Source organism: Ylistrum balloti, unplaced genomic scaffold (assembly GCF_031769215.1).
Source record: "Ylistrum balloti isolate Yb309-2 unplaced genomic scaffold, AGI_CSIRO_Ybal_v1 Utg369784, whole genome shotgun sequence".
Lineage (NCBI taxonomy): Eukaryota > Metazoa > Mollusca > Bivalvia > Pectinida > Pectinidae > Ylistrum > Ylistrum balloti.
The window spans coordinates 398,007-425,883 of record NW_026781971.1 but is presented as its reverse complement, the minus strand read 5'-3'; the positions used below and the strand labels follow the sequence as shown (position 1 = coordinate 425,883).

Sequence of the window (27,877 nt, the reverse complement as noted above, 5' to 3'; positions counted from 1 at the left end):
TCTAACGATACTTTCTTTTTTGGTTATCAGTCATTGAAGAGTACAATTTAGCACAGATACTAAATTAACAGAATATATCAATATATCATATATTTGGGGGGTTTTCTCTCAAAAGTTAACATTTTATGTAGGAAATATGAGTTATGATATATATCAGTAACAGATAAATAGAAGGCAGTCGAGAATTGCCGTCAGTATTCAACGAGTTGCTCCGTAGATATATAAACGTCTCTGTTCTGTATTGAATGTCTTATAATGAAATTGAATCTTTGATCTTATTATTAATTTTCAAAGAAACATGTAGCTTTAGTTATGATGAAAATCCACCTACATATTCTCGAGAATACCTGTTTTTCAAAAACCGAAATTCCTGCATGTTTGACAACCACACCCGCAATCACTAAGGTAACGCATATAGGTGTGACGATATTACGTGATCACTTCACAAACTTAGGTTTCGACGCATTATGCCCAAAGAAGTAATACAAATCCGAAATGAATATGGAATATCAAATAGTTCTTAAAAACATAATCTCCAATATTTTAATTCCTAAACATAAATGAGTGTTATTAAGCAATTAAAACATCTGACAGGACTACGATTTTTTGACATTCATCAGCACTAATTCTTAATTCCGTATTAATTCATATTTCATTGAGCACGTGCAAGCTTTAACACTTGGTTTGCATATTAATTAACTTGAAGGTCATACCTTAACATTTCCCGGGCAACATCGGTACCAAGTATATGTATAAATACGCTTGTAGATCCGTCTCAGATGCACACTTCAATATCAACTGAACACTTGGAGTCTTCACATCGAAAGCGTCAACATGATGCAGATGGCCACTGTATATGTGTTTTTAGCAGGATTTTTGTTCATTGGGACTCAGGGCCTTTCCTATTTGGACGCTCACAACAAGTACCGAAAAATGGAGGGTGTTCCGTCAATGGTTTGTAAAATTGATTTACCTAAGTTCAATTTGGTTAACTTGTTTCTGTAGGAAAGATGATATTACATACATCATTCATAAATTTTCAAATCTATGAAGAAGGTTGCTCAGTTATTTCATCATATTAGGGTGATCACATTCCTAAGTTTTAATATGATCTGATTAATTTTGGATACACGTTATATTTTAGAAATACGATAAAGCTATTGAACAAAATGCTGCGAAACACGCCAGTAAATGCCTGTGGAAACATAGCAGTCAAACGGAGAGACAGCAAACTCCTGGATACAGCTACCTAGGGGAGAATTTGTTCCTTCAATGGGGTTCGGGTAAGAATTATAGCAAATTATTGTATAAATGTATATGCTAGAAGAGTCGTATTAGCCATCAAACTGTCTTGTTACAGCATTTATGATAGTTATGCATGACAGAGTTTTGCAAGCAAACATCATTTTGTCTTAAATATCATAATAAAACAGTTAGATTCGTGTTTTTATATTCCTTGTGCATGTTTCTGTCTTATGCAGATAAGATCTTAATTAAATTTGAAATAAACTTTACGTTAACGACAATGATATCCGACAAGTGTAACATCCATAATGACGACCTACAATTGTGATAATGTAATGGTCACGCACCGAGTGTCATGTATCACGCATGAAATCACACGTCATTCTGGCTAGTTTATAATGATGTATAGCCAGGCAATAGTAAATAACTATCTATATTGAAACATTTCTCCCTAATTCATTTATGTATTGCTAATAGATAAATCATGCCATATGATTTTAATGCATAAACCAAAAAAAAAAAAGATTATTGTCAAAACTTGTTTCTTTTTCAAGATAATAGTCTGTTAGTCAAACCTGGATTTTTCGCCATGCCTCCTTATCTAATCACAGTAAAATATTAAATATTTTAGCAAAATGTGGAGCTTTTTCAATATCAGCTACTTGTCTGAGGGATGCATTATATGTTTTAATAAATACCGAAATACAGGTTACAGACAGAAAGAAGAAAGTGTTTTACTATTCCTTCAATAAGAAATATCATTGACTAGGTTTTATTGGCAACATTGAAAATGTTATAATATACATCATGTTCAAGAAAATATTAACATTAATACTTTTCCACACAATTTTTTAAACAAAGTATAATACTTGAAGAATTGTTTTCATCATAGGATCTGTCGCGTCGGCTGACTACGTGGTGGGACAGTGGTACGATGAAAAAAAGGATTACGATAGAGCAAGCTTATCTTGTACACCAGGAAAAGTGTGTGGTCATTACACTCAGGTATCGTATTTATTTATTAACGTTAATTTTATTTTGCTTTTTTAAAAATTCTATATAGTTTTGTGTGCTTTTTCCTATGTATTTGTTCATTTAGTCTCTGAATGATAATTAAGCCTCAACATTTATTGAAAAGTAGTCACGTGGTATTGCAGTAGACGATGCGCTTGCTTTTAGTTCAAAGCACCTGATCTAATAATGTTAAAAAATAAGTAGCTATTGTCATGAAAACGAGTTGTGATGTTATTGATATTTGTGATAACTTGAAAATTACGATATTTATTAAGTTATGTGCATCTTCCAATGTATATTTTGACACTTCTGTCTATTACGTTTGAATTTCCTCGGTCGTTTCCTTAGCTTCAAAATTTAGGCCCTTAGAATCATTGACGGTTCCTAGAAGAACGAAACAGCTGTATGCTGCAGTTTAATTAATTGTCTGACTCTACTTTGTCTAAACTCTGACTTTATATTTGAATGTGCTATAACTAGTGTGTCCTTTGTGCAGTATTCTACTCTAAATGTGTAAGGCTTGTATTCTTATAAACATTCGTATTTTGATTTACAATTACAAAAATGTACTCCATTTGGATATTAAGAGTATGTTTTCAATGCAAGAGTGGAATCAGTTTTTGTTCTGTCCGATTACTAGAAAAAATTGCCAGTCCGCAAATAATTAATAATCCTAATTATCAATATGAACATTTTCAGTTTAACTTTAAGATCCATCTGTATATGTATTCTAGTATTTATACCTAAAATACTTATAATGATGTTCTTAAGTGAGAAATAATGGTTTGAGTTTACGACGTGACATGAAGCATTCCGAAGTACAATCAATAAAAATCCAGATAGTCATTTCTGGTTGAAGACAGAAATGTCACTATCGATAAAAGTAGCAATAATTAAAACAAAAACAAGAAAATACCAACAGATCAACATAATCATATCTCAAACTCAAATGTAACAACACTTAAGGAAAATATAAACAACAGAAAGATTAACACGAAGACTTTTGAAAAAGTCCCAGATGTTCCGGAAGGGCAAGAATCTTTTGCTTACTTACGACACCTGCCATGTAAATGATCTGAAATCGGTTGGGTTTTGTAATGTTTAGTACTTACATAAATGTTAACATCAGATTCTTAACTGTGATGTCCTTAATTATTAGGTGGTATGGGCTAAGTCCACGGCAGTAGGATGTGCTGTCCAAACGTGTGCCACAATGGTAGTGAACGGACGTCAATACAGCAACGCAATTTTTGTCGTGTGTCAGTACGGACCAGGGTAAGAAACAAAGTTTATGCTTAGTGCTTTTTTCAAAATTTAATTCCAAAGATTGATTTCTTTCATCCATTTTTAAAAGTTCATTCTTTCCTTTTTATTTATCATTTAAATTTATATTCATTCGTTCATTATTCATTCATTCATTCATTTTCTTCTTTTTATTTTTTCTAATTTTTTTTCTTAATTAAATGCGTGTGTGTATCAAGTAAGAATCACTTTCAATAAGATACAGAACAGTCAAGTTATGAATTATTATCATTCAATTTTTAACAAAAGAAACTTAAATATTTGGCTAAAGAGGTGCAATAGCCCGACAATGTCTTTAATTTCCAAACATGTCAAATTTGATTCGATATTCAAGAGCCTGCTCCCATTATCACGATTTTCGCGCAAGAAGTCGTCAACTGAATGACAAACTCATAACACAAGGGTTCAAAAGATTCAAGTTAATGAAAAATTTATGTTTTATGGTCGCCATTGTGATCTCATTGAGAAATACTCTAATTCTTTGTATGACACGAAACTAGATGTGTTTGATGCTCGTTAGTTTCCTGTTGGTTCTGTTGTTTTATATCTTGTTCTCATTTGAGAACGTGGCGTTAATTATTTGGCTCGACCAAAGTTTACATTCGGGTGTCGTCAATGAAGCAGAAGACGCTTTCTCTTCCGGAACATATGGTCTTAGTCTCCTCGTACTTTTTCATGATTCTCCGTGTAAATTTTTCTTTCGTTCATATTTTGCCCTAAATTTATGGAAATTAAGTTTGAATTATAATTATGTTACCATGTTGGTAATTTCTCTTTTTTCCATATGAACGTCAAATACATGTGTATATTATGAACTGTGCTATTATCAAAACGTAGCATGCAAACAAAGACAAACAAAAGGTAAACAATAACTATTAATGATATACAGTGTATATAATTATTTGTTTTAATCAGTGTTACTTTTCGACTCAATATTTACATCGATCTCTCATTATGTTGTCCTTGTTCTGGACATTCAGCAATTCATGCTAGGAATTCAGCTAAGTTCACCTACATAGTCATATGTATCTGATTAACTTTTTTTTCAATATGTCAATATTTAGTGGCAATATCAGAGGTCAAAGTCCATTTCAACAAAGAAGTTTGAACGAAAGATCCAGTACAATGACATTGCTCCGAGAAATTGCTGAAAAGCTGCGAAGAGAAACAGCGGTCGGCCACGAAATGATTGGACCAGAGGACAACATACATACCAGCGAAACAGAGGATATCGAGGAAAGTTCTGTAGAGACTGTTGACGGCCCTCCTTCATATCGACGAGAAAAACAAGCTCTTACTTCTACCATGGTAAGTTAACATTGACATAAAATGGGGAATGAGTTTAAGGTATAGAATCTTTTTCTGGTAGCTAGAGTAGATAGGACTAAGACTTTGGAATTATCACTCATTCGCAAAATTGAAAGTATTATCAATTTCAAAACTGCATTTTTCATACCATCTAAATCGGATATTAAAAATACCTCGAATGTTATGGAGGAGTCCATTCTGAAAGTAAATAATTTTAACCCCATAATGGCACCAGCTAATGATAATACTGAAATAGTAATTTTAGTAAAAAAAATTTGATAAGAAAAAAATTGTGACTGACTTATTTAATATTCCTTTCCGTATATGTCCTGTGTACTTGACCATGACGAAAGGGACGATTTCCTAGTATGATTAACAACTAACAAAAATATCCTTCATATAGTCTAAATAATTTAGAGAAACCTTAACCAGTAATATCTTCTTTACTATCAGTGTATTCTTACATCCTTGAATAAAGTATTTCTATGAAATGGATACAGCTGGTTAAGTATTAAACTGATCAACCAAGATAAGTGGAAATAAATTCAGTGTTTATATATATATAGTATGGTTACATTTTCTTCCAACAGGTCATGTGAAAAAAAAAAACTGGAACCAGGCTCGAGCCCGATTGCATCCATGTAGATAGATGTGTCACACGCACTGCACTTTTTAGCATCCTTATTGTACTTTACAACAAAAATTAAAAACAGCATATCAAAAAATGTTGTCGTGTCCTTTTTCAATGTTAGTTCGTCAAGAATTATCTGTTATGTTCATCTTTAACAATTGCTTTTAACTAGTGTGAAAACAATTCTCTGATACGTTCTTCTGTTGAACACTTAAAGTGGATTGTTCCGTGTATGCCTCCCGACATAAAATATTGACTTTGATCAATAAAAGGTTTACACGAGATGACATCCAGGTCAGGCTATTAACGCACTGATGTTAAACCCGACGGTTATCAGGTGTAAATTCTATAATTCATCTCTCAGTTTTCATTGATCTTCGAGTTATCCATAATTTACAACACTGTTATACTCCGCTTTATAAGTATTTGGCTTAAATGTTTTCAAAGATTTCTGAGCTGATTTTTCTTGTTGAAAATTACTCAAGGTATAATATCATTTCCGGGCATTGAGGAAATTTCAGCCATTGAAAACAAGCTGGAAGCTCCAGTTATCCATTTACTTGTTGTTGCCTTAGAATACAATATTATATTAACTAAAGAGATGACTTTATTGTAAGAAGTTTCATGCTATTTGCCATGACTGGTTTTATCTAAAACATAGATAAAATATGGCATTATCTGGATTGATGACGCGGCAAATTAAACACAGTAATGCAGACACAGTACACACCAAAATCAATAGATATATAGTATTTATTAACGATATAGTTAGTTATATTAATTGTAAAGTTATTTGCTGATGACACAGCCTTATATAGCATAGTTGAAAATCCCAAGATTGCTATTAATACCATCAATAATGATCTTCCAAAAATACATGTATGGGCAAATAAGTGGTTAGTAAAATTTAATCCAGACAAGACAGAATCTTTATTAAGTAGCCGAAAAACTATGCCAGGAATTTATTATCCTATCACTATGGACAGTGTCAATGTATCTAATGTAAAATCTCATAAGCATTCAGGGGTATTAATGTCTGATGATGGTACATTGAAAAACCATATTGATTACATATTGAAGAAAGTGTCTCCAAGACTAGCGGTTTTAAGAAATTTAATAAACATATTAGATGGGAATTCTCTCCAAACAATATAGTTTGCTTTTATCAGACCTATTTTGGAATATTCTGACGTAGTTTGGGATAATTTACCAAATTATTTATGTCAAAATTTAGAAAACATCCAAATAGAAGCTGGAAGAATATTTACAGGTGCTACTAAATTGTCAAGTATTAATTAATTGTACAAAGACGTGGGTTGGGGAAAACTTTCTAAAAGACGAGAAAATCATAAACTTTTTCAGTTTCATAAAATGTATCATAAGAAAACTCCATTTTACCAATCTAATACCAAGGCATCAGAAACTCATAATTAGGATAATTAAAAGATTTTTACAAAAAGATAATGTAATTATTCCTCACTATTTTAATATTGGCAGTAGAAACCTTCAAAATTTGCATACACGATTGAGGCTCAAATGTAGTAATCTCAAACAACATTTATACTTAAGAGAAATCTGGAAGAAAGTCCATTTTGTTCATGTGGGTTTGTAGAAAGTACCCACCATTTTTTAATGTCTTGTGCTAATTATAACATAATTCGACAAAATACTTTACTTCAGCTAGATATTACTCTAACTGAAAAAAACTCTATTATGGGGAAACGACACTTACAGAAAAATGAACAAATATTCTTGACCGTGCAAAATTGTATCAAGCTCAGCACTGCACATCATGTATTGTTTCATAGATCTGAAAGCAGCTTTGTAAGGTAACCTTTTTTACATACCAATGAATTAAGGCACCACTACTTAAGTTAGAAATTACATTTTGTAATTCTATCCACCACATGTGTTTAAGTTTATAGATATTATTGTTATGTGTAAATATTACTTTTTCATCCAATGTCGATATTAGGTGTTCCAGTTCCGATTTATATTTGTCTTTGTATGTACATGGGAAAGGAATTAATATAAGATTTAAGCTTGCTTTCCTATCCCATAAGATTAAATGTACCTGTCTGTAACTAAATGCTAATTATGGAATAAAATATTGTTTAAACTAACATCAACAGAGTTCGGACACAAACAATAATGGGGAACATATGAAATGGATGAGGAAGACCTTTGTAATGTTCAAAACTTATATAAACTTTGTGTAATGACGGCAACTGAATATTGAAAATGTAGAGAGTTGACTCTAGGGTAGATAACTCCATGACTCTAGGGTAGATAACTCCATCTCAAAAAGTGCAAAAACAAAGCATCACGTTTTAATGTAAAATTATATTTAGAGAGAGAAGAACCGACTAATGAAGTAAACAGTGTCATACAGTTAGGTAGAACTAGGAAGCGTTCCTTCGGAAATTGTTAGAAAAATATGTATTTTAAGTTTTGGGAAAAAAAAGAAAAAAAACCCACTCTGACAACTGTATTTTACAAACCTGTTACCAAGATCAGTTAGAAAATGCAAAGAAATGGCGATATGACAAGAAAAATGAACTTTTTAGATTGGGTAAAGGGTACATTAGGCAATAAGAAGATATTTCACATCTAAATATATTATCAACATTACCAAAACTAGACTGTTCTTTAAACAAGAGTGGAGTGATAAATTTATCTTCCAAATATAAAAATGTATCGATGAGGACATTTGCTTTCAGTATTATCTACAAACTCTGTATGAAATTCGAATTTGAAGGAAATATCAAATATCAGAATTTCATCACACAAATTGAACATTGAAATTAGGGGGTATAATAATATTAAAAGGAAATATAAAATTTTTACTTTTTGTAACCAGGGTGCATTGAAAATTTATTTCATTCTTAAACGATATGCAAATTTAAGGACTTTCAATAAGAAACAGTATTGTAATGGGTCCAGTAATGTTAACATTGATCCAACTTGCATGTATGAGATCTGTAAATAGATAAGAATTATCAAATTTTGTCAAAATGCCTAACCAGAAAAGAAACACTATAATTGTACCTAGGTTATATGTTAAATTCCTTCCTAAAATGATGGTATGTATATGGTGAGTGAGAAAGGTTGTATTTCATTGTTGTTCACTCCTGGATATGTTGTTGTTTTGAATTGATGAGCCCTAAAGCTCAGAGTAATAAAGGATTGAATTAAAAAAAAGAAGAAGAAAAAAAAAAGAAAAACAAAAAAACACACATTGGTAGTTTTTGTTTAGTATAATGAAGTAATGAAATATACTTCTTTCATTTGCGAGATCAGCACGAGTCTATGGCCAGAAAAAGGTTTAGAATATTTAATATAACCCTCTGGACTAAGAATATATCAATTATACTGCTATTGATTAAGAAAATTTAAATGGACACAGAGTATAGTTTGTTATTGAATGTTGAACATGTGAAAGTGTATATATCCAATATTAAGAAAAAAATTGCATGATTATGAACAGAGAAACAGATGAATTTGTGAATGAGGTGTCTTATGAAGTGAAATCACTTCTAAACTATCATGCCAATAAAATTTGAGCAGTATCAAAAATTCGGCAATGTTTGACAGGTGTTACCAGAATATCATCTTTGAATGAAAAGTTAACTAAAAGAGTAAAACTATATATGTTTTGCAGCTACAAACTGTAAATTTTCCCGAAAGGAATAAAGTGAAATGGATAATTTCCTTTTACATACCGTAAATTCATTCCAAAGACTAAGCTGAAAGTCCATTCCAAACAAACTCTTAACATTGTTTAATCAAAATGCTAAGCTGAAAGTCCATTCCAAACAAACTGTTAACATTGTTTATTCAAAATGCTATGCTGAAATCCATTCCAAACAAATTCTAAACATTGCTAATTCCAAAGACTAAGCTGAAATCCATTCCAAACAAATTCTAAACATTGTTCATTCAAAAGACTAAGCTGAAAGTCCATTCCAAACAAATTCTAAACATTGCTAATTCCAAAGACTAAGCTGAAATCCATTCCAAACAAATTCTAAACATTGTTCATTCAAAAGACTAAGCTGAAGGCATGTTCAAACCAACTTATACAAGTATAACTTTCCTCAGGTTTGGTGGTGAGTGTTGTGCCTTAAATGACTGCTATTTCACTGCAACAGTCAAGTCAAACTTGAAATAAAAGTTAACTATTTATATAAACTAATGTACTGTTCAACTATAACAAGACTTACTGTGTAGACTAAATGAATGCACCCTTTCCTCACCTCGAAAAAAATGTTAAACTGTATCCACAATTTAATCAGCGACGCTTGGAATGTTATGGAAACATGCCATCAGCTCTGAAGGTATTAGGGGCATTTTTTTCCATCGTTTTTCAAATTTATTGTCCCTACAATTACCAAAAAAACCTTCAGTTATTTTCTCATTGAGAAATTTTAACTTCAGGCATTCTGTGTAGATTTATAAAAGTGCAGAATATTTCGCAACTTTCCTTCCAATCAATTGCACCTATGTGAAAAAATAATTTTGGTTGCCTATAATAATAAAATGGTTTACACTTATCTACATTGTATGTTACAGCAATAACTTTGTTAACGTTTTGACAACTGTTAATCTCCAACAAAATCATTGTCTTTTATTGAAAGTGACACACCTTAATTGTGACACCTGAAACAAAAAACAATAGCTTGATGAAATGATGAATGTATTTTCTTACTACCATTCACTTCTACTCATTCCCGGTAACATCCTTTAGACATGCATACCATATATAGCTTTACAAATATTATTAATCATTCTACAACTTCATAGCATTATAAAAGAAACGAGGTATAGACCATGTATTCGCAAAACAAGGCCTAGGTGCCTACTGCTTGCTTCTAACCAAAAAACACCCTATATGTAAATGTTTGTTGATATATACATGTATGGATCGTGGGTCAGGCATTTGTGCAAAGTCCCTGAACGTCAGTATTTTTTGCTCTTTTATTAGCCAATTTGTTCTAAACAGAAATATAATATTTTGAACAAAAATAATATAATTCATCTGGATATGTTGGTATTTTATTTAGATATTTGTTAGCATGTCGACAACTACCAATCACTTAAAATGAAAGAACAATAGTTCAACGAAGCTATGCTATTACAGTCTCTGTAATACAGTAGACATGTGGTTTCTAACATGATTAGAATTACACATGTAAAGTGTGTAAATCACTAACTAATCTATGTCCGGTATAATAATTCTCATAACTAGGGACCAAAAACAAGTGCAAACACATGCATCTTTTGTGCCATCAAAGATTAACACTTGCTAGGAAAATCTTGTCATTCCAAGTAAGAACCAACACCCTATCAATTAGGAACAAGGTATTTAACAACAAAACAAACAGGCACATTATTGAGTATCTAACAAATAGAATGTTTCTGAGCAAGATTGAAATTCAGGCATGGTGATCACCGAACATATTGATGAGCATTGAACAGTCACATCTAACTTGATATCTCACCGGAAATAGAATATTTTCCAATAAAATCATGCTGGAAAAAAAATAAGTCTTTTCCAAGTATTAACTACTAGATGCAGATATGTCAACATATTTTTAAAAAATGACACTAGAGCAATGACAAATATTGTTACCTAGAAATGTAATTTAATATTGGAGAATCAAAATTCAACACAGCTTTAACTAACGGTGTACAAAGGTAACAACACTAAAGGAATCTTTTATATTTTTGTAGTTGTTTTTAATATACACAGAAGGATATGTTAACATCAAGAACATGTACAGTATACTTTTCAACGCAGTCAAAAAACAATGGACAATTCCTTAACATATAAGTTTCAGAATAAAGATCCAAGTCTCTGTCTTTCATTAAGACATACATAAAGTGGACAAGTCAACGTCACTGGCAATACCCAGTGTAAAAGCCACCCTGGTTATATTTTCCGAGTACACACGTGTCAGACTGAATGAAAAATCTGCATGTGTGTATAAAGTCATTGGTGTCAGGGTCCTAGCTTGTAGACAGTAAAGAAATCAACTTTCAGTATTGACTGTAATATGAACAAACTCTGTCGTGTGAAAGTGGAGATACAGGCAACTTTTGCCACCGACTAGGTGGCCACACTATGCGTGTTGCACGGCCATTGACCAGTGCTACTGGAACAGGTCCGAAACTGTTACTGTCCATACTAGTTTTGTAGTCACCTTCCACCCAGATCTGGCCTCGGGGTACTTTAACCTTTTTTTTCCCGTCACGGGTCCACACACTGTCGCCTTCCAAAGCCACGACCCTTTTGATCAATTTGACACTAGGGTCAGTTGGCGAAAGTAGGGACACAATTTCTCCCCTTTTAAATCGGTAGCTCCTAACTTTCCACTTATTTAGGCAAACGTAATCTGAACACTTCGAAAGATATGGGTTCAAGCAAGGTTGCATTGAATTTCCCCGAACCTCTGCAACATAGGCGATTGTGTTCAAGAACGTGACAGTTGCTGGTACTGCGAACGTCACTGTACCCATTAAATACCTCACCAAATGCATTGTCCCGTTGGTAAGTGAATGCCTTTGAATTTAGCATTACTTATGCACGCCAAGAGGGCCAGTGCGCATCAACATGTCTTCAAACGTGAGCTACTAACCACTGACATAGGAACCAGTTAATCCTACACATCACTCCTAGTTTGCATGGTGTCTTCTGAAACTATGCGAGTTTTCTCCCCTGCAATGTCGTACAATTATAAAGTCAGACTTGAGAAATTATTATAGAGCTGTCTTAATACAATATGTGTGGATTAAATCACTTGTCTTTAAATACGACTTGTTATAAATTTTGAAGTATTATGCAAAGAAACGTAATTTACGCATCACTATTAAACCAATCAGATTACGACAACTCTCCGTTCCGTGTCGAAATCGTGACGTCATCATTGAGTGTTTTGGTATGGGTGTCATTCTAGGGATTCTGTAACAAATTTCGGAGAATTGAAGAGCACAACAGGCCATTGACGTCGATATATGAATACAGTGTACATGTTCAAGACCGACTTACTAACTTGAAGGATTCTTCGTTGTGATAATACCCTGTTAAGGAAGATTTCAACACAGGCATATTATCGAGTTTCACTTGAATAACAAGTTACTTTTTGTTTTGGTTGACCTTATCGTTCGTGATTTGGTCAACTTGTTGATGATAATTTATTTAGATTCTACTTCTATAGCAAGTGTTCATCTTTCTTTGCACTTAAAGATCAATCTGTCAAAATAGGGTCTGTAATATCCTTGGTATAAAAATGGACTTGGGGGATAGTCCTATCACACTAGTTATCAAAGCTCCGAACCAGAGACTTGAAGACCAGACTGTCGAGTGTATGTTAGGATGGACGGTTAGGAAGCTGAAGAAACATCTTGAAAACGTATATCCCAGTAAACCAGTAAGTTTTGTATTAAGGGTGTTGTGTGTATCGAGTCTGCTTCACACAGTTGTCACTGAAAAATTGTTACAAAATATGTGGGACAGTGTGAGTTGTATAATATTGAATACAGTCTCTGTCACACAGCTGACGGGGCATGTTTCATTTGGGAGAGCCGGTCGATTATCACGCCAGAGAGCAGGGTTCAATTCCTGGTTGTGGTACTCAACAAGAAAGTGTAATTTCCCTGTTCTTTTACATCATGTATCGTTCTGAAATTAATGGACATCCATTCAATAAGCACATTTCTTGAATTAAACAATTATAGTTTCATATACTCTTCATTTATAAATTTGAATCGTGAAATAAAGATTTTGGGTGGTCTCCCAGCCAAGTTTAAGCAAAAGGAATGCCATATATCAGAAGATGTATGTCTACTTTGAAATTAATATTTGTCTATGGTAACGCATGACTGAATGATTGATTCAAAATACTAGCTCTTACACCAGCTGTTTAAGACATTTTAATGGATAGAGATCGATTAACTGATCATAACTAGACCTCTGTCAAAACATGGAATGTCTGGTGTTCATGACAATAAGTGTAGGAGCTTGCCTGGAGAAAACTCAAACAAGCAGTATCCTTTTTATTTGATTCAATTGAATTTTGATAATACATGTACAGCACAATCATTTTAAGATTAATATTTCTCATTGTTGATTTGGTTTGTATTTCACGTGATGTTGTGTTTAAATAAAACATTGAGTTGAACATTTGAAGTGTATGCATGATTTAGAGTTTAACACACATATTGAAAAAATTCTCTTTTTTTAACAGAAAGAAACACAACAGAAATTGATCTATTCAGGAAAGCTATTACCAGATGATGCAACATTGAAGGATGTATTGAGACAGTCACAGGTAGTAATTTCAATACTTGTATTATGTTTATTAGTGTTGTTCCAATGATTGATTATCAATGTTTAACATAAAAAGGCAACTGATTCCAGACAATTGGTTTGTAGATATCAACGTTGATGGTAGTTTTCAAAACCAGATGTACAAGTTTAACTTTCATGTTCACTAAGAGAAAACGATAGTTCTATGTCATTCATAAATACTGAATAAAATTAATAATAATAATGATATCAAATAAACATTATTTAAATTTTATTTATTGTTTATTTTGCCTAGTTTTATGTCAAAAGTCAAAAAAGTTACCGGTATTTTATTGAGTGTGTCATCCTTCGGAAGTTAAAGTGTGAAGTGCTCATGCTATAGTATACTCAGAACTCATCAGTGGGACATACAAAGCACAAGCAGTGTGCTCGTACAACTCGAGCATTCAGGCTAATATGGAAAAAAAGAAGAAAAAAACATGTAATAACCTTAACATTTTTTAAGGATAATATAGTGGTAGGCTGATTATAATTGAAAATCAATTTGTTGGCACCAATTGATTATATCCCATTTTCAAAGTTAAAATCTCAACCAATTTCCAATGCTAATATTTATACCTGCTTGTAATTAATTCTTGAAGTATGTGTATGATATATTTGTTTTTGATAACTAGTGCTTTTTTAAATAGATTACTGTAAATGCTTAAGTCAGAAGCAATAGCTGTTTATTAGAGTGCTGGTAACATTGCCTCAAGTGAGGTGTGTGGATTGAAGATCCCTATAGTCACCTCTAGTGGTTTGTGCTACCTTGGTTGTGTCCCTAGGCAAGATATTTTCATTGTTCTGGATAGCATGTGACAGGCCTCCCGTATGTTGTTCAGTGAGATAGCCACCAACTACTACAAGGAAACTCCACCTTGAAATTACTCTGGCTGTACATGGGTCAATAAACCCAGGAAACAAACAAAGTTTATCGTCACAAGCTTAGAATTAAATGGTTATGAAAGAATGTGTCATTTTGTGCACCTTATGAACTGGTATATTGTTTATCTAGTACATTATTAAATTTTAGAATTTTCTGAAGAATATCAAATATATGGAGACTGACAATGTGCAAGTTTCAACTTCAAAAATACATAATGTACACTTCTCCCTGTTCAACCTTTGTCATGTTTATTGTTTTTAGGGATGTCCATCCCAACATACAGTCCATCTAGTGTGTTCTACAGGGATGGATTTCAACCCTACACTAGAAAACAAGGTAAGTTTGTTATATAAGATCAATGACTTTCAGTTGCAATATTGATTTGGAATATTCTTGATAGAAAGAAAAAATTTACAAAATTCATGCTTTCACAGAGCACTCTATAAATCAAAACTGTTGATTATGACTGATTATTACATAAGAGAATTAAATATACTTGCTGAACATTTTGGTTGACAAATTTGATATGTGATTCAAAAAGAGAGACTATATCTTCTGTAAGAGTTATAGCCCATTGTTCACTGCTTTATAGGGATATCTCTACAGTTGAGGTAAAGGAGATCATTTCATTGAGATATTATTGTAATTATTAATGTTTGTTTGCTATGATACATGTGAGTGTCATAAGTTTGAATCTGGTCACATATTATGTCCTTTCACAACACAGTTATTGCCCTTTGTTACTTTTTGATAGTGGAGATTAACTTGATGGCAATCAGTAGATAATATAAGGTGATCCATGTTAAATGTTTTCTGTTTTGCTTAATTGATCACCTTTTTATGTTCATTTGTAGTACTATTAGACTCACATTTCTGCATGTTTTTGTCCTCTTTTTTGCCCTATTATTATTACTCTAATATGTTTACACAGCCTACAACATACCGCATGCCAGATCCCAGTTATAATTTAAATACCCCTCCAAATGTGATGAACACAACAGCATCTAGTTCAGAAGGTCTGCGTCACAGGAATCACGGCAGCACAGATACAACTCCTGGAGTGTCTCAAGGGTAGGTAACTCCATCCATTTGGTCTTTCAATAAGATTTCATTGGTCATGTAATAGAACACAAAGTAAAACAAACAAAAAAGTCTTTCTTCACATTAAATGTGATAGCTCTGGTTATTTAGCACTTAATTTCATATTGGCAAATGTCATCAACAGTTTCATCAAATCAGACATTTCAAACATCAGTATAGTTAAACCCTGTAACTAAAACTATATTTCTGACTACCAGCAACAATGTGACCATAATATATGTAAATGCATTGGGAAAAATGACTATGATTTATAGACAGTAAATGCAGTAAAATCAAATATCTTTATTGGACTGTAGTTTCTTGGTTTTTTCAAAACAAATTTCTCTTTGGTTGGCAATTGATAAGGTGTGTGGAGAGTTAGTCTTCCTATTCAGGAACTATCTGTAATTAAACAATGAATTATTTTAACATGATAGATTGATGATTGCCAGGTTGAATAATGTTTGTGTACATGTGATAGGAGGGTGAGTACATGTTGTAAATGTACATGTACATGATTCTTGGTCATTAAAATGTTTGTATATCTAAAGAATGATGTGTATGTTCAATGTGTATGTGCATGTAGCTTGAAAGTATGAACAGTGTGAATGATGTGTGTGAAGAATGAGCACCCTCGTGTGACAGTATGAATGAAGTATGTGGAGAATGAGCGCCCTCCTGTGACAGTGTGAAGGATGTGTGTGGAGAATGTGAGCCCTCCTGTGACAGTGTGAATGGCATGTGTGGAGAATGAGAGCCCTCATGTGACAGTGAATGATGTATGTGGAAAATGAGAGCCCTCCTGTGACACTGTGAATGATGTATGTGGAGAATGAGAGCCCTCCTGTGACAGTGTGAATGATTAGTGTGGAGAATGAGAGCCCTCCTGTGACAGTGTGAATGATGTATGTGGAGAATGAGAGCCCTCCTGTGACAGTGTGAATGATTAGTGTGGAGAATGAGAGCCCTCCGGTGACAGTGTGATTGACATGTGTTGAGAATGAGAGCCCTCCTGTGCCAGTGTGAATGATGTGTGTGGAGAATGAGAGCCCTCCTGTGCCAGTGTGAATGATGTTTGTGGAGAATGAGTGCCCTCCTTTGACAGTGTGAATGATGTATGTGGAGAATGAGAGCCCTCCTGAGACAGTGTGAATGATGTGTGTGGAGAATGAGAGCCCTCCTGTGACATTGTGAATGATGTGTGTGGAGAATGAGAGCCCTCCTGTGACAGTGTGAATGATATGTGTGGAGAATGAGAGCCCTCCTGTGACAGTGTGATTGATGTATGTGGAGAATGAGAGTCCTCCTGTGACAGTATGAATGATGTGTGTGGAAAATGAGAGCCCTCCTGTGACAGTGTGAATGATGTGTGTGGAGAATGAAAGCCCTCCTGTGACAGTGTGATTGATGTGTGTGGAGAATGAGAGCCTTCCTGTGACACTGTGAATGATGTATGTGGAGAGTGAGAGCCCTCCTGTGACAGTGTGATTGATGTATGTGGAGAGTGAGAGCCCTCCTGTGAGAGGACAAGTTTTGCTATGTTGTATATGTATCTTAGTAAATAAAATGCTTTTTAAAAAAAATGGTTAAAATAAAACCCTTACAAAAAGCAATTACTTTAGAGTATTGCAGGGACAATAGCTTGTTTTATGATTATGTAATTAAGTAAACCTCTTTGATGATGTCAGCTTAACATTAATTCCATTGACTTTCATTTCTATTGCAGTGGGATACCTCAGGCAAACTTACAGATGCCCCAGATGCAACAGATGGCCCAGATGATGATGCCTCCTGGTGCAGAAGCCTTTTATACACAGGAGCAGATGATGATGATGATGCACAATTACTACTACCAAATGGCAACAGCGCAGTACATGCAATAGTAAGATACATTTATCAATGTCTAATTATTTCCTTTTATAGATTTATGAGAACATGTGTCCTCTTGCCTCAAAGTTGTTCACAGGAAAGTGTGTAAAATGATATTGATATTGTTTTTATTTTGACAAATTTGGTCAAACAAATGAAATTATTTATGTTTCCCAATTATTCAACCACTTTGAAATATCTTAAATTAGATATGAAATGCATAAATGCTTTAACTTTCAACATACATTTTTGTACATGATATAGTATTTACTCTGCCTTGAGAAAAGCCTACATAAGTCTTTTATACAGGGTATTTTGCATTGGAATGACACAAGGTTTACCAACTAGTATGAAGTGTTTTAAGTGTGACATTTGTAATATATGTCATCCAGGATGTGTCCATAACAAAAGTCATTAATACGGGTATAGAAAATCTACAAGTCTCATTGAAAATGGCTGCTCCACTTGACAAATTATACTTTTCAGTAATGAGTTGTTTATCTTAGATTAAAACATAGGCAATAACATAGATAAGGGATGTAAACATGAAAAATTCTCTTGTTATGGCACTTATGATCATTATAAACCACTAAGTTTTACAAAGCTTGGTCATCTGTAACCACCATAATTGTTATATCACCACAGTGCTGAAGTACAATATAGAATGCAGTTAATCAGAGATATTGTTAAAACAGCTTCTTAGGTGATTTGACCTGTAGTCTAATTGATATCAATTTCATACAGCTACCAGACAGGTTTATACCCTACCCCTCCTAACACACCTACAACACCATTGGAGGACACAACACCCAATCAGAATGATCTTAACAACCAGGCTCCAGCTAATGGTGGCGATGGTAATGGAAATAATTTGGTGATGAATGCCCAAGGTGGGATGATGGCTGCCGATGATGATGACGAGGATTTCGGACAAAGGGATTGGCTTGACTATGTGCACACCTTGGCTCGCTTTGCTGTACTCATAAGCATTGTCTACTTCTACTCCAACTTTACACGTTTCCTGATTGTCTTTGCTTTCTTTTTCCTCATTTATTTGTAAGTGGAATTTTTTGTTTTAAATATTTGTGTGTTGAGAAGCTGTTGAGATGTATGTTACTTTTGTAGTTCTCAGTGTTTGTTGTTATACTCACAAACAGCTCAGTAATGATCTTCTTGATTTTGATCCTATATATATATATATCATAATATTTGGATGTTTTTTTGCATCATTTTTGTAATTAATCAAATAGATAAAAGATTGATAAGTTTAAATATTACAAAAGGTCAGCAACTTGATTGTGTCCTATTGAATATTTGACTGATGTCTGATGTTGGTCCAACGTTTTACAGAGTACAGAACATAGAATCATCATTAAAATAGGTAAAACCTGGAGGATATTCAGTACACACAAATATTTTTTTTCTGAATAGTGATTTATTTGATATTTAAACAATTTTCTAAAATTCTGATGTCACATTTAAATAAATTTTGTCCTGGTTTAGAGGCCTTTGGTTTCCAATAGTGATTGTCTTTGTCCTGTTTTACGTGTAAAGTTTGAAAATGGTTTTTCTTATAAACTTGATAGATATCAGACTGGCTGGTTCCAGCTTGCAAGGAGAGTTCCTGAAAATCAGCAGGAAGTGAATGCCCAACAACAGGAGCAACAGCCAACGGAAAATCAGGAGGAGGAACAACAACAGGTTAGAGATACTGGGTTGTCAACAGATTTCTTTGTTCTGATTGGACAAATGTTTAAGGAGACTTTTTAACGTACCAGGTCCAAAGCGCATGCATCGTCTGTGCGTCGTCTGACAACTTTTACTATATATTGCAACTATTCATAAACAAATAAAATTTGGTCTGAAGGATGCTTTGGGGAAAGGGAAACCAATTTTGTGTAAATGGTGGGTCTGGCCAACCGGGGGTCTGAGGGGTAGGGTGGGGCCCATACGGAAAAGCTATCAATTTCTTTAAAATAAATCTTTTTCTTTAGGAATTGCAGGATATTGTCCAAAATTTGTCTGAAGCCTGCTTTGGTAAAATTAATTCAGTTTTGTATAAACGGTGGGTCTCGGCCCCCTGGGGCCAGTTGGGTGGGGCTCATAGGGAAAAGCTATTAGTTAAAATTTATCCCATTCTTCAGGAATTATAGGATATTTTCCAGAATTGGTCTGAAGCATGCATGGGTGACTGTAAATCAGTTTTGTTTAAACCTTCAGTCTCAGCCCCCTGGGGCCAGAGTGGCAGGGCCCAACAGAAAAAATCTATGAATTTCTTAAAAATCTATCTTGTTCTTCAGGAATTGCAGGATATTGTCCATATTTAGTCTAAAGCATGCTAGGGTGAAGGAAAATCAGTTTTGTATAACGTGGGTTTCGGCCCCCATAGGCCAGATGGGTGGGGCACAACAGGGAAAATCTAACCCCAACAAAATTTTGTTAATTTCCTTACCAATGCTTTGCATGATGAACAATTCATTTGGATCATTGGTTGTTTGAAAAAGCTCTTATCTCCACTGAATAACTATAGCATTGCTGTGCATCAGGAGAAAAACACAATCATAACTGATTAATTATCCTGGGGTTTGGTCCACCCCAGGACAGATTATATCTTTGAAGCCATTGAGATTATCATCCCATAACTTAATAGCTTAATATCTCGACATCAAGAGATTAACAACTGATCTCTGTCCCCATCCCTAGGGAATTCGAAGCTGTATCTGTGGGGGTGAGGATTATCAGGGGAAAAGAAATGTAAAGTTTTGTATTATTGACTTCCATATCTCGATGAGTGATACAGGTCCTGCGGGCCTCTTGTTATAAGGGGATAAACCACAAAGCTGTTAATCTGCACATTCAAAATCTCAGAATGCTTTATTTTCTATAAGTTTCTTGCTCTGATAGGCGAAGTTTAAGGAGATTTTATATTACACAAATGTATACTAAACAGCCATTAGTTTACTTGATGAGAATTGCGACAGAAGATGTACAGCGTGATATTTGCAATGTACAATACTCCAAATGTACTGTTTTCAATTTCTGTATTTTCATTTTTTGCAATTCCATTGTCTTAGAAATGAATATAGCTTACATGTACCAGTGTAAATTGTAACTTCAACTGCAGAAATGGAAACAGATCAGTACTATTAAATAAGAGATTTGCTAGTGTGTATTAGAAGAAGTATTTAGGAGAAGTATTCCTGCTTAAGAAAGTGATGAAGTATATGTAGGTATGTCATGTTATCTAATCTGTATGTACTCATGCATTTACAGAAAAAATCCAAACAGGGAAATAACTATAGATAAAAATCCCAGTTTCTTTTGCAATTTTGACATGGGCGCTAAAGTCTCAAAGTTTTATTAAGCAACAAATTCCTAATATGTGTTCGCCTGGGTTTCATATTTTGTATAAAAACAATACACTGAAGTGCTTTGTTACATTTATCAATTACTTAAGAAACGACATCAGAAAATTCAAAACTAACAAGAAAGATTACATCTCGTATTGAATCCAGAAATAGATGATTTACTTGTCGTGCAAATCATTTTCTTTTCCTCTGTAGATGTTTTATAATTTTCGAGGATTTATTAATTACCCTATTTCGATGTTGAACTAAAATTGCAATAACAGGTACCTTAAAGTCATTCAATTAATGGAGAAAAGATAGTCCATTTATGACTTTCTTGAATAAATTACATCCATTTTTCTGAAGGCCTTTGGCTAAACTGTGAGAATAATAACTATCAGTAAAAACAACCTTTATGGTATTGTGTAAGAAACAGATACAGTTTAGGTCAAGTCTAACTATGTTATGCTACATATTTTCACAGGTAAATCCAGAAACAGATGAAAGACCTGCAGGGGAGAATCCATCAGAAGAAGAGAGACCAACCTCTCCTGAACAACCGCCTCCAAGGGAAAGTGTCATAGCTATTATCTGGTGCTTTATATCAACATTTTTTACGTCCTTAATACCACAGCCACCTCAAGCCGTCAACGCAAATTAACAGCAACTTTATTTTTATTGATTCATTACAGACCACATCCTTGGTGTTACAAGTGAATTAGCACCATGTTGAATAGTATACATAAATTTTTAAGCAGTGTTATTTTTCAACGACAACTCAAAAATTAATAGCTTATTTGATATCACCATGTTCCTAATGGTCACAAAGTTGTTTAAACCCTGTGCAGGTACCTGTATGTGTTTATAGACAAAGTATCGAAATTTCAAATAGTTAAATCCATGAAAGATAGAATGTTGGTGTAAAATTCAATTTGTAAGGTGATTTTGAACACCCTTTGAATATTTTATTATGCAAATATTTTCAAAAAAAGATCTGTTCATATTCTTCATAAAGTCGTAGAAAATACAATATTGGTTTTTTTTCTCAGCGTGTTGGATGGAAAAATTTGGCTTAGTGAGTGTAACTTCATATATTGTGAATCACTTACATTTGGGATATATTTTCGTGTTTATATGCAGGGAGAGTCAATCACAAATTTAAATCCCTTGTCATTTGCTCTCAAATAACTCTGGATAGCATCCATGTTGATTCATAAACCAATATCAGAGTCTTGAAGAATCCAAATCTCACGAAAGTTTGCGAAATAAAATATTTGCTAAAATCAAAGTGATTAACAGTATAATATGCTTAGTAAAAAAAATTTTGTTGACTGTTGAGACTTATTGACTCCTTTTTTTTGAGTAAGCAGGTTTTACTGTCAAAAAGGTCAAAGGTTGGCTTTGATGACTGTTTAATTGGGAAAAAATTATTACACCAATCTGTCATTTCTCATTGTTTGATGTTGGTGAAGTGAGAAAGGCATATGTATGGGTTTAATTATGCCCAAGATTCATGCTTCAAATCATTAGGTTTAACGTTACAGTATCTTTTCTGCAATAAACCAATATCATGTGTATATAACCTAAGACACCATGTAGGGGGGCAGGCTTATTACACAGTGATTATAAAGCTTTCATTAGTATTTCTATCAAGAATGTTATAAGGCTTTTTACCAGGTTTATTGTCATATTAATCGCCACATCCACAGTTCCTACCCGATGGTCTGACGGTAACACCACAGACTTGGATTTTGGCACCTGTAGTAATTAAACACATGCTTTTAATGATTAGAATCATTCATCATTTCCTTCTGATTGAGGCCAGTTGGTTATATTTCTACAAGTTTACAATGGGGAGGTCAAGAAAGGGCATTACATGAAATATTTACCTTGTTTCTTCTATTCTGTCCCTTTCTGAATCAATGTCGTCACTAGCAAATCTATTTCTTTAGGGATTTTGACTTTAACTGGTAAATATTCAGAACTTTGGATAAACTTGTGGTTCAAGGTCAAGGTCATTATTACAAGTATTTTTTAGAAATTTTTTCAAAATATGATGATAAAAATTCATGTGGGAATGGTGGTGTTCACATCACTAAGCTTCAAATATGTACATTGTCATTTTGATTTTATGTATGTTTATAATATTATGCCAAAACACATTGAAGAATATTCACAATATCTTTTTGGTTGTTGTATGGAAGTACTCTTATTGTTTGTTTGTTTTGTTTTGTCTTCCATTAAGTAACATTGTCTTATTTTTTATCGTTATTGTGCTCAGAATTCAACTTTGTTATTTTGATGAACATGTAAAAACATTTTTCTTTCGTTTTTTTTTTTAATTAGAAATCGCAGCTTAAAAAATTATTTACAAGATGGCAACAGGTATTTCAGGTAGCATATACATGTAGCAGTATATTAGTTCAGATATTTCCCAATGTTTTGGAAATTTATTATGCTGTTTTAGTATTCCAACATATCTTTTTCCAAATTTCTGTATCTCAAGCTAAAAATTAATTCAAATTATTTTAGTAACATATCAAACTAAAACAAACATAGAAAAAAGAAAAATTATTTATAAGAGCTTCTATATTATAGATTGGTATTTTCTGCCCGTCATCTTAAGATTGTGAGCTTATTATGGGCTGTGCGAGTCGCCTCCTGTCCATTGTTTGTCCATCCATTGCCCATCCTTAAACAATTATTATTATCAATGTTTCTTTAGAAGTACTAAATGGATCTTTCTTAAATTTCAAATGAAGGTTTCCTTTGGTCCCCAGTTGTGTTCTTTTGATTTTTGGGCTGTTAAGAGAAGCAAAATAACTGACACGTGCCCAGTTTGAATATTTATAATGAATGTTTGTTTTCACTTTGGATCTTTCTTAAATTTCATAAGTATGTTCCCCTTGGTTTAGTTCTGCTCATTGAGTTTGGGACTGATCAGAAAAACAAAATGGCTGATGATGACTATCATTGTTCTGACAGGTAAAGATCGTTATTCTCAAATAACTCTCAAATAATTATCTCAAATTACTTACAATTAAGAGCAAATAATAGGAAATAAAAGAAAAATGGGAAATAATGAAACTTTTCACGAATATATATATCAAACAATGGTTGACATCAATGTCCATCTTGGATACCTTGATATTTGATTCATTAAAAAATCACATTCATTTTGTAGTTCAATGTTTGCCTTAAGAAGTATCTCTCATAATCTTCAGAACTGGGGTTTTTTTTTTATCGTGAGAGTGAGTTCGTTTACAGAGACATTTGATATACTGGTATATAGATATACCGATGTAAATCTTGATTTAAATTTATGTAAAAAAAAGAGTTCTCAGTATGCCTAGTGTTGTGAACTGCTGAAAAAGCACAAAATGATCATAGACCACCTGGATTATTGTAGAATTATTATATATCAGTTTTATAAATAACTACCATATTTGACACAAAATGCACAAGTTCTTATTTTGCTTTTGAAAGTACATTTAGAAAGCAGACTTGCATGTTTTTATAAAGAAAACAGTCAAATCTAATAATGTGGGTCAGAATGAAATATTACCAGCTACATGGTAAAGGTGTTTTGATGGGAAAATTTGGAGAAATTTAAAGAACTTTAAAGAAATATGGAAGGGTTGAAAACATTTTAATGCTAGATGGCTACTGAAACCTTTGATTTACTAAAAGGCCAGCTGTTGTTACCAACAATAAAGGACATTGCTTCAGGCGTCATATCAAATATAAAAACGACATGTAGATACCACTCTTTAAGAGATATTTTATTTCTTCTACAATAAACCCAAAAAGGATAGGGATAAGATGTAATCTCTCTCTCCAAGTTGAACTATGATATAGTATTTGTTTGAAAGTATACTTACACTCCAAATGATGGAGAGTTGGCTTTTTATCTGACATGGGCTTACTGATGGATAAAAGAAAAATGTTAGAGAGATCTATACTGTACACAGGAAAAAATGTTTACCCTACTTTTGAAATAAAATCAAAGTGAATAACTTGCTTTCATGTCAAAGGAAAGGAAACATTTTGTAAATTTCTGAAATGTATCTGAATGATGAGTACCTAAATAAGTTTATAAAGAAACAATTTTTTTCTGTGATAGTGCCGTATTTTTTCACACTGACATTTCTGAATTTTGTGAAGGATATATGTACATCTGAATTTTTGTGATATACATTTTTGTTATTGTGTATGATGGATATTATTGAAGTTATGAAATGAGAGAGAGAAAGAAGGAGAGAGAGACATTCTTGTGACACAATATTATTGTAAACATTGTTTGAAGCAGATTTTTACAGATAATATTGGTAACCTACACACATTAATCCACTAACCCACATGTATAACTGTAAACCAATATTTTTTTGCTGAATTTTCTCACCTCAACAAATTGGTGGAGATTTACATTTAGGCTATACTTTAAAAATGCTTATTAAAACTGTCTCAATGTTTCAATTACAAAATTCACAAAAAGCAAGCTCGTACAAAAAAAGGTAATGGGTTTTGTTGAAAAGGCATCTGAAATTTATGGATCTAATACAGTAGTAATAGTCTTTATCATATACTGGTATGTGAACATGCATGGAATACTTAAGTTTTCTTTCTTTTTTTCGTTTTTTTAATTAAATGAACCTGCTTTAAATGTTAGAAGGTGCTTTTTAAGATATTTGTTTTGTGTGCATGTGCAATCTTAGGTAAAATGTGGAAAATTTCTCTTATAAAATAGATGACACAAGATCAATGATAGGAGCTGTTTACTGGGGTTGATCTAGACTTATTTTACATTGGCTGTATCAAAGTTAAGTTTATGTGTTTGATACATTAATACAGAGGCTTAGAAACATCCAAAGCTGTCTGTTGTTATGAAATTACTTAATTGTGATAAGTGGATGATTCTTTACGTGAACACTATTTCTTAAACCATGGATTGGGAGGGAATTGATGTGGATAATGTAATTCCTTGTTTTTATTGTTTTACGTTTTAATTTGTACGGTGTTGTCCCTCTGCCAAAAAAATGCTGTCCATACGACTTAATTTGCTTGATCAAATTTTCACATTTTAAATGAAATAATCTGTTATCTGGATTAACATTTTGTATGTTGATGGAAGAAATATAAAAAATTCTTATTTCATTCACAATCTGAAAAAATTTGAGAAACAAAATTCTGTTGAAGACATTTATGTATATTTTATTAATTTGAAATCCAGTTGTGTCCCGCAGAACAATCTTAGCAAGTTGTTTTTATGTTTATTGTTTCCAAAGAATGGTGATGGGCTGTACTACACATGATGCTTCATATTTTAACTCATTTTAAGTGATTATTTTTCATCCTGAGGATTTAGGTTTACAAAATAATCACCATATTTATCGGGGTTGGGCTTATAAAAGGACACCAGGGGTCATCACAACCTCTGATCCAATGCCAGAGGTGGGCTTATTACAGGGAAATGACATAATATTTCATGGCTGTGCTTATTTCCAGTTCAATGCTGGTAATAGGAGGTGATAAATGAAGGTATCTTTTGTTTCAACTTTCACTTATTAAGAGATTGTTGAATTTATTTACTGTCTTCACTGTGACTTAAGACAGAGATATGTACGTTTAGAAATTTCTTTGGCTAGCACTATTGAAATTTTTCATTATTTAGGAATTGTTGTTGAAAGAGTCAACAAATTCAGGAAGTTATTGTAGGAAATACAGAATACTTTCTTGCTGTTTTATGCAATATATGAATAAAAAATATATTTACATGTAAAATTGGCAGATGAAGGTTGAAGAGGGTGAGATAAATTTGGGTAAATGTTAAATAGGTAGATTTATCTTATTTGCTAATTAGATAGATCTGTACAAAAATGAAGATTTAGCTGCGTACAATGTAGTAACCTCTGTCTGATCTGAACACATACATTAGCCTCATTGTATTTGATATAAACAGGGTCGTTTTCGTTTATCAAATTTCCAGTTGGACCAGGGTTGTTTGCTTATGAAATAAGGATGGACCTACTGAACTTACCTTGTTTCTTACAAGCTTTGACAAAGCCTTTAAAGGTCTGTATTAATATTTGAAGGTCCATCCCAATGAATGCCTGTATTGTTACATTGAAAGTAGCAATAAACCAGTTTGTATAAACATACAAGCTTCTGTAGACTGTTCACTGTATAAACATACAAGCTTCTGTAGACTGTTCACTGTACATTTATATCCCTGTAATGGTTTATTGACTTATAGAAGTGTATTGAATCATTATAAAAAAAATTACAGAAATTCTTCACAAGATTTAAAATTCGGAGGTCAACAAGGTAAGCTCCTTTACCAGAACTTGTCTTCCCTTTTCCATCATCATCTGCCAGAATAGTATACAGTGTATGAAAAAGCAGATGTGTGTTCATTGTGTTTTATCTGCCAGATCATGTTTGTAAATCCACTTGCAGAAATCCATATGTGTACTAAACACACTGAGTGTGTCTTTGTTGACGCTATATAAACTGATTAAATCTATATTGGTAAAGAGTAGAACTGTCTTCATATTGTTTTTCCCCATAATTCAATAATTCTCTATTTCAGCTTACTTGACATAGAGTGCTTGTGATTTTGTGTGACAGTTTCTGTATGTCAGCTCATTAATTAAAAGTTAGAAAACTGTCTAAAGTTAGAAAACTGTCTGAAGTTAGAAAACTGTCTTAAGTTAGAAAACTGTCTAAAGCTAGAAAACTGTCTAAGCCACAGTGTAAACAACAGTCTGATATACACCTGAGATAGAAAACTACTTTCTCCTTGTATATGACCTTGGCCAACTTTTAATGTCAGAGAAGTCAAAACTATG

The 27,877-nt window shown here is 33.2% G+C and overlaps 2 protein-coding genes across 2 annotated transcripts; both read left to right on the top strand.

The window, feature by feature from the left end:
• Positions 1 to 834: 834 nt before the first annotated feature.
• Positions 835 to 5,468, top strand: LOC132544223 (uncharacterized). The gene is made up of 6 exons (XM_060207795.1): positions 835 to 954; positions 1,145 to 1,283; positions 2,138 to 2,250; positions 3,419 to 3,534; positions 4,626 to 4,869; positions 5,460 to 5,468. The coding sequence occupies exons 1-6, from the start codon at positions 835 to 837 to the stop codon at positions 5,466 to 5,468; spliced, it is 741 nt and encodes a 246-aa protein (XP_060063778.1).
• Positions 5,469 to 12,446: 6,978 nt separating this feature from the next.
• Positions 12,447 to 27,570, top strand: LOC132544233 (homocysteine-responsive endoplasmic reticulum-resident ubiquitin-like domain member 2 protein). Its single transcript, XM_060207806.1, has 8 exons — positions 12,447 to 12,930; positions 13,747 to 13,830; positions 14,995 to 15,069; positions 15,665 to 15,804; positions 17,540 to 17,695; positions 18,427 to 18,738; positions 19,269 to 19,383; positions 21,514 to 27,570. Exons 1-8 carry the CDS (start codon positions 12,790 to 12,792, stop codon positions 21,688 to 21,690), a joined length of 1,200 nt encoding a protein of 399 aa, XP_060063789.1. The 5' UTR covers positions 12,447 to 12,789; the 3' UTR covers positions 21,691 to 27,570.
• Positions 27,571 to 27,877: the final 307 nt, after the last annotated feature.

Coding starts and splice junctions, on each gene's coding strand:
- LOC132544223 (XM_060207795.1), top strand. CDS start 835: ATGATGCAGATGGCCACTGTATATGTGTTTTTAGCAGGATTTTTGTTC. Junction 1,284..2,137: donor GTTCCTTCAATGGGGTTCGG/GTAAGAATTATA, acceptor TTTTCATCATAG/GATCTGTCGCGTCGGCTGAC. Junction 2,251..3,418: donor TGTGTGGTCATTACACTCAG/GTATCGTATTTA, acceptor CTTAATTATTAG/GTGGTATGGGCTAAGTCCAC.
- LOC132544233 (XM_060207806.1), top strand. CDS start 12,790: ATGGACTTGGGGGATAGTCCTATCACACTAGTTATCAAAGCTCCGAAC. Junction 12,931..13,746: donor ACGTATATCCCAGTAAACCA/GTAAGTTTTGTA, acceptor TTTTTTTAACAG/AAAGAAACACAACAGAAATT. Junction 17,696..18,426: donor ACAGCGCAGTACATGCAATA/GTAAGATACATT, acceptor AATTTCATACAG/CTACCAGACAGGTTTATACC.